General features: G+C 56.9%; 1 protein-coding gene across 4 annotated transcripts; it reads left to right on the forward strand.

Annotated features, from left to right (window-relative positions):
• The first annotated feature begins 373 nt into the window (after positions 1-373).
• Positions 374-9,627, forward strand: ITM2C (integral membrane protein 2C). 4 transcript variants are annotated; one of them, XM_007519386.3, is made up of 6 exons: positions 384-617; positions 4,378-4,518; positions 5,552-5,740; positions 7,206-7,316; positions 7,739-7,889; positions 8,501-8,726. In XM_007519386.3, the coding sequence occupies exons 1-6, from the start codon at positions 498-500 to the stop codon at positions 8,590-8,592; spliced, it is 804 nt and encodes a 267-aa protein (XP_007519448.2). In that variant the 5' UTR covers positions 384-497; the 3' UTR covers positions 8,593-8,726. The 4 variants fall into 4 exon arrangements, with proteins under 4 accessions (XP_060049751.1, XP_007519467.2, XP_060049750.1 ...); XM_007519405.3 differs by lacking the exon at positions 4,378-4,518 and having other exon boundaries at positions 379-617; XM_060193767.1 differs by lacking the exon at positions 7,739-7,889 and having other exon boundaries at positions 380-617; positions 8,501-9,627.
• The last annotated feature ends 1,119 nt before the right edge of the window (positions 9,628-10,746 follow it).

Below are 10,746 nucleotides of genomic sequence, written 5' to 3' on the forward strand. Positions count from 1 at the left end.
GCTTATATATCCATAAGCATACTGGGATGTGGATGGAGAAATGAATTAGGGGTGCTTGTGGATGGATGGATGGATGGATGGATGGATGGATGGATGGATGGATGGATGGATGGATGGACGACGGATGGCAGCAGGTGGACCGGTGCTTGAGAGAGGTGAGTGAGTGAGTGAGTGAGTGAGTGAGTGAGTGAGTGAGTGAGTGAGTGAGTGAGTGAGTGAGTGAGTGAGTGAGTGAGTGAGTGAGTGAGTGAGTGAGTGAGTGAGTGAGAGAGTGATGGGGTTCAGGTAAGAGCCGCCCTCCCCAGTTGCAGCAGTGCCCCCAGCAGGAGGAAGGGGCCGCGCGGGGCGGGCTGCAGGGGGCGGGGCGGGCTGCAGGGGGCGGAGCTAAGCGAGAGGAGCAGGCTCCCGACTTCTGGGGCGAGCAGAGCCCGGGCGGCTGCTGGCGGCGCTGGGCGAGGCTCGGGCAGAGGCTGCGGGCGGGTGGCGGAGGCGCAGAGATGGTGAAGATCAGCTTCCAGCCCGCCGCGGCCGGCGTCAAGGCCGACAAAGCGGACAGGACTGAGGCCGCAGCCCCGGCTGCCGGCCCGGCCACTGAGATCCTGCTGACCCCGGCCCGGGTGAGGGGCCCGGAGCGGGGCGGGGTCCCCAGCGCGGAGTGGGGAGGAGGCTCCGTCCCGTCCTGCGGCAATTGGACACCTGAGTCCAGAGAAGGGGGGTGGCCGGGGTCCAAGTCACTGGTCCACAGGATTTGGGGGTGGCACTTGAGACCTCTCTCCTACGCTTCTAGGGGGGCAGGCGCCTGGCCCTAGAAAAGGGGAGGGGGAGGGGAGGGTCCGGTGAAGTTGGCACTTTGTTGGGGGGGTCGCACCTGGTCCCAATCAAGGGGGAGGGGCCGCGGGGTTCTGGGGGTGGGGGAGGGTCGCCCTGTAGGTCGTGGTGGGGGAGGGAGCCTGGAGGCGACGAGGGGGAGGGGGCCCGCCATCCCCCCCCAGTCCCCTCTCCCCCGGGCTGCGGGCGGGGCGGGGCGGGGCGGGTTGGCACCTGAACTGACCGGCCCGAAATTGCTGGAAATTAGCCAGAGTCTCCCGGCCCCCGCCAGACCGCACTTCCGCGAGTCGGGAATTGGGGGTTCAGAGGCCCAGCGTCCCTCTTCCACCCACCCCCTGCGTTCTGGGCCCCGCTGCTTGGCTTTCCCTTCCCCTCCCGGCTCTGGCCGTAGGCCGCACCCCGCCGGAGGGCCCCCAACCTCCTTCACCTTCCCGGGGCCTGGAGGGGGGATTTCCGCGGTGGAAAGCCGCCTGCGTCGCGCTGAGCTGGCGGGGTGCGGGGGGGTGGGGGGTGGACGCGTGGCGGCTGGATTTTGCGCATCCCGAACGGTTGCACGGCAGCAGCCGAGGCCCCGGCGGTTTCGGGGTGCACCAAGCCCCTCCTCCCTCTTCCGAAATGAGACTGGACTTGCAGAGTCTATGTCGGCACCCGCCTACCCTCCTCCAGCTGCCGGCTGCAGAGTCGTGGTCCTGACTATCCTGGGCTCAGACCAACTTGCACCGGGCCTTATCTGGGGGTGCAAGAGGCGACCCCCGCCCAGGGTGAGGGGCCTCCGAGGAGGTGTCACAGTCTGACCAGAGACCCCCTGAGTAAAAAATGCCAGGAGGCGGGGGTGCTCTCCTGCCCCCTTGTAATCACCCCCCTTTACCAGAAACCAGCTGACTGTAATTGGGGGAATGCTAGGTCGTGCACCTCCCCCAACCACAGCTTAGACGGGGAGGAAGCAGTGCCTAGCTGAGGACAGGGTCTGCAACTTTTAAAATATTATAGGGGTGTTTTTCCAGAACCAGTCTCCTTCCTAACATCTTTGGGGGGGAGTACAGAGTTGCCCCCCCCCCGCGTGTCCCTTCTCCCTGAGGAGGGGGCTGGAGGGAGGATGTAACTCAGACTCCTTCAGAAACTCCTGAAATGCTATGGAATGGCACGTTTTGGGGTCTCGGGTGCCTTGGCAGTCCCCGACTCCCCACTTCTGGCTCCAAACCCGGTGTCAAGTGGCCTCATCCCTGGGGCTGTTTGTCTCCTAACTGGCATTAGGGGACAGATGGGGGGGTCAAGAGGAAGAATAGATCTCTGCTTTGGGGTGATACATTTATTAGGATGAGAGAGGACCTTGGGACAAAGCACCCCCCTCCCCAGTGTCACCTTGTGAAGCTGGATATTAACTTTTCACCTCTACTGATGGGTACACAAAAGAATGCTTATTAGGTCTCTTGTTGGGAATGACCCCAGATATCACATCTTCCCTTCCCCCATGACTGTACTGGACACCCCCCCCCCACCTCCCAAAAAGTGTAAAAGCCCTGGAAGGAGAAGATAAGGTTGAGCAGACCCTGGAGGCCAGGACTGACCCAAGCCTGTGCATCTCCCTCACCCCCACCCCTCTCATGGGGCTCCCCATCCCAGCTGGTGTTGGAAAACCAAACAATCTGTTACGGGATTCACTACTGGAGGTGGGGGCGGAGCCTCGCTATCCTCCCACCTGACTTAAGTGAGGCTCTAATTGGCTGGGCTGAAGCCAGCTTGGAAAGGGGTGCAGAGGGCACCCCCCTTCTTAGAGCCCCAGCCCCATCCTGCTTCCCTTTTGGAGCCCCCGGACAGCCCTGTGCTCTGCCCAGCCCCCTCTAGGCTGAGTGCACACGTGTGCACACACAGGTGTCAGCTCAAAGATTGCTGTAGGCTGGGGCTGTGGAGGAAAGGCTGCTCCTTCCTGTAAGGTCCTCCTTGCTGTCACGTCCCAGTGCTTTAGTCTGTGATTGCTGGCCCATATGTCCCCTCCCAGTATACCTGGGGTCAGGTGTCACTGTGTGTCTGAACCCTGGGCTGGAGGAGCTGGGTAGCTGGGGCAGGGGGGGACCCCCACCAGTAGCTCAGCATCCTGCCCCGCCCCCCTCACTGGACAGTTCCTTGAAAAGGTCCAAGGCCTGCCCCAGTATGTTGTCTGCCTGCCCGCCCTGGGTTTTCCCTGGGTTTTTGCCATTTGGACAGAAATTGAAATTCCCCTGTGTGTGTCCCTGTGCCCCCTGCCATTTCTGATTTTCTCATCACCTTTTGTTCTCTGGAGAGTCAGGTCAGCCTGGTGGGGGGGGAGGGTTCACTTGGCTGGCCCTTAGGAATGTCCTCCTGGGTTCTTGCCCTCCCTTGGGGGACCCAGGACCCCAGGTGAGTGGGGCTCCAGGAGGACATGTCCCCAGATGCCATCTGCACGCCTCCCACTAGGTTTCTGTCTGACACGCACACACCCCAGCACCCTGGGCTCTGCTCGGAAGCCACCCCTGCCCTGTGTGGCCGACTCATCTTATGGTTCATTTGCACATTGGAGCATTTGCCACACCAGTGGGGGTCTGTGGGGTTAGGCTCCAGTTGGCTGGGTGTCCCTGGGGCCTGAAGGAGGAGGCTCCACTGCTGCTTGGTCCCTGGATGTCAGAATCACGTGGCCACACCAGGCAGTCTCTGCCCAGCCTGGTTACCTTGGAAACGGAGCACTGCCTTTCTTTCTAGAAGGAAGGCCCTCCCCATCAACCCCCTCATAGCTGCTGGGGGGGGGGTGGCTGCCCTTCTCTGGGTCTCTGCAGAGCAGGTCAGCCTGGGCCCCGCTCTCTGGGGGTAGGGAGGGGTGGTTGCTGGGGAGAGGTAGAGGGGTGTCCCCTCAGGCTGTGAGCAGTGGGAGAGCAGCAGCATTTGGGGCTCTCTGTGTGTCTTTGTCATAGTAGTTTCCAGCTCACAGAGGGAAGGGGTGCAGGGCAGGGGGAGCCCCATGTGTCACTGGGGGTGGGGAGAGAGCCTGGAGACATGAAAAGCCTGTCTGCCTCAGAAAAGGGGTGGGTCCCTGCCCTCCTTAGTGATTCCCCGCTTCCAAGGATGTGGCCCAGGTCTCCTGCTTGGAAGCTATGCCTCAGTCACCCCACCCCAATACACAGACACACACACCAGCAGGCTCCCAGCCCCCCTCACCCCCTGAAGACTCAGCAAAGCAGCCAGAAAATCAGCCCCCAGCCCCAGCCTCCTAGAAGCTTACCTCTCCCCAGCTCCAGAATCTCCTCTGGCTCCCTGCTTCTCACAGCAGTGGCCCCAGCCTGCCTACCATCCATCATCCCTGTAGGTTCTCGGGCAGGCCATGTGTGGGTGTCACCGTGGTTCTGCATGGCCATAGTGCAGGGCTAATGGCCTGGACAGTTCTCTGTCTGCCCGGTCAGTCCCATTGGGCCATTCATGTAGCTAAGTGGGTGTCTGTTTCTCCGTAGAAGGAGAAGTGGCCTTCGGGTGGATGGGGGGGTTCCCAAAGCTTCGGGCCCTTGTCCTGGCTGACCCTGCCCTGCTGTCTGTCCCCAGGAGGATCGGCCCCCCTGCCACCGCCACAAGAAGGGGGGCTCAGTGGGCGGCGCTTGCTACCTGTCCATGGGCATGGTTGTGCTGCTAATGGGCCTGGTGTTCGCCTCTGTCTACATTTACAGATACTTCTTCCTGGCTCAGGTGAGGGGCTGGGAGTGTGGGTGCAGGGTGTGCCTGAGGGGGAGCTGATGAGGAGAAGGGCCCTAGGATGTGTGTCTAGGTTTGAGGGGTTCCCAGCCAGCATCCCCTCAAGTCTCTGGGATCTTGGTTATGTGGTTAAACACTGAAAAAGGTGACAGCTCAAGAGTATGGGAGCACAGGAATGGAGTCTGGGCCCTTGGGCGAGCAAGGCTGGTGCTCTCTGCTCAGCTACATCCCCAGCCCTGAAATCAATAAAAAAAGAAGCCAAATGAGGGAGGACCAGTGGCCTCTGCCCTGCTCAGCTCAGGCCCAAGAGGGAGGCTCCCCACTGGGGTCTCAGGCCAGAAGGCAGTGGAGGGTCACTGAGAGATGAGATTAGGAGAGTAGGAACAGGAGAGTCCAGTGACCCCCAGCCTAGAGCCTAGGGCTGGGTTTTCACTGCCCCCAAACACCCCCTGAAGAGATACTGGGGGACTGGGTGCTTTTCCTTGGAGCCTCTGCCCCACATGCCAGCCATCCACTTCCAGTTTACTTTGGGCCTTTCCCTGCCTCACTCCCCCACCTGCCAGGCAAGGAGGGGCCTTGCTCCCTCTAGGGGAGCCCTGGAAGTACCCATGAGCATCTAGTCACCCACCTAGCCTGTCACTTTGTCTATCTCTGGTGATGTGATCAAATAGGCCCAGATGCTTATTGAGGGGTCCAAGCGAAATAGGCCAGGAGTTTGTGGTGCTACCCCCAGAATCAAGCCCAGCTTGTGACTCCCTAAAGCCTTCAGGGTCTCAGAAGAGGGTATGATCCCTAGGCCCTGCTGACCCTCTAGCCTGCCTGCTAGTATACCCCCATTTCACCATAGACTTGGCTCAAAGAGACCTGAGGGGTCACCTTTACAGGTGGGGATACTGAGGACCAGACAGCTTATCTATGTTAGAAGCAGCAGCCTCCCCCGGACTTGCCCATGGGATGAGAATGAGACTGGGGCCCTGCCCGTTCTGCATCCCCCCTGAGCAGCCTACCTCTATCCCCCGCCCCACAGCTGGCCCGTGACAACTTCTTCCACTGCGGCATGTTCTACGAGGATTCGCTGTCGTCGCAGGCGCGCACACGCATGGAGCTGGAGGAGGACGTGAAGATCTACCTGGAGGAGAACTACGAGCGCATCAACGTGCCGGTGCCCCAGTTTGGGGGTGGAGACCCTGCCGACATCATCCATGACTTCCAGCGGGTGAGAGGGAGGGTGGGGCCTGGACAGAAGGGGCTCTGATTGGAGGAAGAAGCCGCCCTAGGTGTCTGGTTGGGCTTGTAGAGGGTTGAATTTTATTGATCTTTTCTCACTCGTGTTTTTTTGAGCCGGTGCCTTGCCCATTTGTGATTTTTTTTTCCACCCTAAGCTGGTTTTCCTTAAGAAGAAGAAGAGAGAAAAGCTTCCTCCAGTGCACTGAGAGCTGGGCCAGAACTGGGTGGTGGCAGACACACTGTCTAGTCGAGCCTCTTGCTAATACTACCCACTTTTTTTTATTCAGAGACAGAAACAGACAAAAAAGACAGAGATGGGGCCGGGTGGTGGCACACCTGGTTGAGCATGTTACAATGCTCAGGGACCCCAGTTCAAGCCCCCAGTCCCTACCTGCAGAGGGAAAGCTTTGCAAGTGGTGAAGCAGTGTTGCAGGTTTTTCTCTCTCTCTCTCCCACCCTATGTCCCCCTTCCCTCTCGATTTATTGCTGTCTCTAGCCTATAAATAAAGATTTAAAAAAATTTTTTAAAGAAAAGACAGAGTTTCCTCTGGTGCCATGCGGTGCCTCTGGTACTAGAACCTGTGAGCCACTGAGTTGTCAGAAAAGTCACAACATATTTTTTTGCCACTGCAAAAATGCATCATGACTTTTCTGACAGCCAGTATCTCTTCAATACTTACTGGGTCTTTTCTCTCTGTGTGTCTCTGTCTCTGTCTCTCTCATTAACACCAGAGAACTAAGGGCTCTTCCTGCTAATTATTATTATTAATGATATTATTATCGTTTGTTACTTATTTATTGGATAGAGACAAATTGAGAGGGGAAATAAGGAGAAAAAGAGAGATTGTGAAGCATTGTGTCACTGCTTGTGAAGCTTCCCCCTGCTCGTGGGGACCTTGCTGAGCCTTTAAAGGAACTGCTTTGGGCTGGGGTGTGAGTGGCTGGTGTTGCATGTCCTTCCATGTGCACAAGGCTCTCATGCGTGGTGTGAGGGGGAGGAAAGAGAGACTTGCTTTCATGACACACTGGACAGAAGCTGGCCTGCTTGGCTTCCTGCTTGCTATGGCTGCCCCGTCAGTGTCCCTTTCCAGAGTTGTTCCACAGTGACATTTAGCTCTGTGTAGCTCCTATATGCAGAGCTACCCACCCAAGTAATGCCACCCAGCTGGAGATCTGGAACAATGCCAGCATTCCAGAAGGTTCCCTGATGCCCTCAGTTGCCCTTCCCCACCATGTTCTCCAGCCTTGACTCCATGGCCTCAGGAAACCCCTTGTGGAATGCTCAGTGTGTGTCACTTGTTAAAGTGTCTTATCACACAGACTGGCTAGGGTAGGAGCAGGAAGAGGAGGTGCCTAGGGGTTTGGGGTACACTGGGTTTCCTGCTAGCTCCTCACAGCCCTCCAGGCCAGGTGGTCACCTGTAGAGGCTGACTTGACCCCGTCCCCCTGCTCAGGGTCTCACTGCCTACCATGACATCTCCCTGGACAAATGCTACGTCATTGAGCTCAACACCACCATCGTGCTGCCCCCCCGAAACTTCTGGGAGCTGCTCATGAATGTGAAGGTGAGGTGGGTGAGGCAGGGGGCACTGTGTCCATCTCTGCCCCCTCCCAGACCTGGGGCAGAGAGAGGTTGGGGGGACTGAGGGGTGTTGCTGTCCCCAGCACCCCAGCGTGGTCCCCTCTTCTGTCCCCCTTCGTGTTGGAATCACGGTCTCTCCCGCCCTCTCCTGCAGGTACCCCCCCACACCTGTGAAGAGACCAGATTTTAGGGTTCACATCCATGCTGGTTCTTAGCATTTCCTGGGCTGGGAGATGACCCAGTTGGCACAGACAGGAGGTGTCAGGGGACAGCAGCCATTCTGCCATGTGGCTCTGGGCCAGTGGCCTGCAGTCCCCAGATCAAGGGAGGTGGACATGGGGACAGGACGGACCAGCAGGAAGGTGACGGGGCCCTGACCTGGCACTGTGGCTGTTCCCTTGGCAGAGGGGCACCTACCTGCCCCAGTCATACATCATCCAGGAGGAGATGGTGGTGACTGAGCACGTCAATGACAAGGAGGCCCTAGGCTCCTTCATCTACCACCTGTGCAGTGGCAAGGACACCTACCGGCTGCGTAGAAGGGCCACCCGGAGGCGTGAGTGCCCCCGCTCCCACCACACCCAGTGCCATACTCTAAACCACGCGGTCCTCTGGCAGCCCATTGCTCACCCACTGACCCCCAACTCAGAGCTGCAGCACTAGGCACCATGGATGCTAATGAGCACTGGGCTAGGTGCCCGGCACTGTCCACCCTCTAGGTCCACCCGTCAGAGAGCGCTGGGACGTCAGTGTGAATGACTCCTGCTGCTCCTTGTGATTTACTCACCACCACAGATCCTCCCTACTTCCTCATGATTCCATTGCAGCCAGCAGATCTGGTGTCTCTCCTTTTAGCTTCAGACGGAGAGAGGGAGAGAGAGAGAGAGAGAAAGAGGAGAGACAAAGCAGCAGTACTCCCTCTTTATGGAGCAAACCCAGGTCTACTCTACAGGGTGAGCTGTCTCCTGGCCCTTTTGAGGATGAGTTAATGGAGGCACAGAAAGGTTAAGTAACCATCCTAAAGCCACACAGCAGATCCTAGGCAGTCCCCCTGCAGTTCTTGAGCCTCTACCCCACTTGACAGCACCCCCCACGCAGCCCCATCCTCCCTGGCCCTTCCAGCTCTGGGGCCAGTGGCCTCACCTTGCTTTCTCTGTCCTCTTCCAGGGGTCCAGAAGCGAGAAGCCAAGAACTGCAGCTCCATCCGCCACTTTGAGAACATCTTTGTGGTGGAGACGCTCATCTGTGGGATGGTGTGAGGGCCCTCCATCTCCAGGCCCCACCCCTGCTCCCCCCTTTCTTCCAGCCATTCTCTGGCCCTTGCCCCTTGCTTTGCTTGTACTTGGACCCCTTCCCATAGATGTGACATCGTCTCTGTCCCTTGGCCCTGCCCACCTCCCTGTACCAGAGCTGTGACCTCGAGAGACTCCTCCACTGCTGATCTGGATGGGGGGGACTGCAGGGGAACCCCAAGATGTTTTCTATGTCCACTATCTTGAAGTCAGGCTGGCAGGGGAAGGACTGCATCTAGGGTCCCTGGGCAGGCCGAGTGTGAAGTGCAGGGATTAGAGACACCTGTTCAGTGTGGAAGGTCCCGAGGGGGTTTTTCCTGGCAGGGCACACTGCACCCCACGTCCTGATTTCAGCGTCTGCACTGAGGCAGGGGGGAGGTTTCTGAGATGGACACCCCCAGAGCACTAGGGGAGGTGGTTGTCCTGCGGTGTGGGTGTGGGGATCCCCAGGACTCCTGTCAGTGCCTTGAGCACCCCCAGTGGGAATTTGGAGTTGGGGGGCAGGGGTGAGGTTGCATCTGTTAAGCACAACTGATCTCGATTGGAACCAAAGAAGGAAGGAGTCTGGGCCCCAGCCTGCCTTCCACCCCTGGAGCACAAGTGGGACCCCTGTAACTGCAGAGAAATAAAGGGTGAGCTGAGTGGGAGTGACCCTACCACTTACTCCGGACTTGGAGCCCTGTGCATAGTGGGGGAGGGAAGAGAGACGCCTGGTACATGAGCCCCCACCTCCTCTCTGTTCTGAAATGCTGTCCTCCTCCACTTTGGGGTGGGGAGGGGGGTGCAGTGTGTCTCGTTTTGTTTTTTTCCTTTTCCTTCTCACGTTTGCATGTTTTTACTGATTGTTCAATATGCTAACCGTTTTCAGCCCACCTTCCCCAGCCCAGTAAGGAGGGCTCCGAACCTTAGGGGTCCCAGAGGGAAATCTGAAATGCTTTGTATATTTTCTCACGATCTCTTTGCAGAAGTGTCTGTAGAACAATAAAAATCTTGTACTTCTGATTGTGACTGGGGAGTGGAGGGGTGGGGGAGGCTGGCGGTGGCTTCTCCCTGCTGTAGGCTTGGATGCACAGGAATGCAGCTGCCCTTCCACACCCCATCCCTCCCTCAGCACTCATGCCCTACCCTGGTAGGTGGGGGTTCCAGGTGAGGGAGGAGGGAAGTGGAGCGCTGGCATTTAGTCCAAGGTCACAGTGCCTTTGAATGCCTGCAAACCACCGCTCCTTCCTGTGAGGAAGATGATATCATGTTTGTCCTTGGAGTGTGAGGACAGTGTCATGTTCTGTGCAGTTTCTGGACAGTTAGCATCTCCATGGGATTGTTTTGTGGTTTGCTGTCTAACAGGGTCACAACCTGTGGAAAAGGAAGTGGTGGGGGGCTGCTCAGAGTCATGATTAAGTGGTCCCCAAAGGTGACACTAGGTCCTGTCCTCCAGAACCAGGATGGAGATTTGCTTCCTGGTTTGCAAGCTCTAGAATCCCAGGAGGAACATAAAAGATGAGTGTAGACATACCTTTTTTGGATCTAAGGGCAATCTTGCAAAGGTATCAGTTTCTGGTCCTCTTTGCCAATGTAAATGCAACGCAAACAAAATGCCAGCAAGGATTTTTGTTTTGTTTTCTTGTTTTTTCTTTTTTTTTAAATATTTATTTATTCCCTTTTGTTGCCTTGTTTTATTATTGTAGTTACTGATGTCTTCATTGTTGGATAGGACAGAGAGAACTGGAGAGAGGAGGGGAAGACAGAGAGGGGGAGAGAAAGACAGACACCTGCAGACCTGCTTCACCGCCTGTGAAGTGACTCCCCTGCAGGTGGGGAGCCGGAGGCTGGAACCGGGAGTTGTTTTTTCTTTTTAAAAAATTTTTTTAAGATTTTTTATTTATTTATGAGAAAGATAGGAAGAGAGAGAAAGAACCAGACATCACTCTGGCACATGTGCTGCTGGGGATTGAACTCGGGACCTTATGCTTGGGAGCCCAAAGCTTTATTTATCACTGTGCCACCTCCCGGACCACTTTTAAAAATATTTTTATTCCCTTTTGTTGCCCTTGTTGTTTTATTGTTGTAGTTATTATTGTTGTTATTATTGGTGTCATTGTTGAATAGGACAGAGAAATGGAG

The sequence above is a fragment of the Erinaceus europaeus genome, chromosome 7 (genome assembly GCF_950295315.1).
Source record: "Erinaceus europaeus chromosome 7, mEriEur2.1, whole genome shotgun sequence".
Lineage (NCBI taxonomy): Eukaryota > Metazoa > Chordata > Mammalia > Eulipotyphla > Erinaceidae > Erinaceus > Erinaceus europaeus.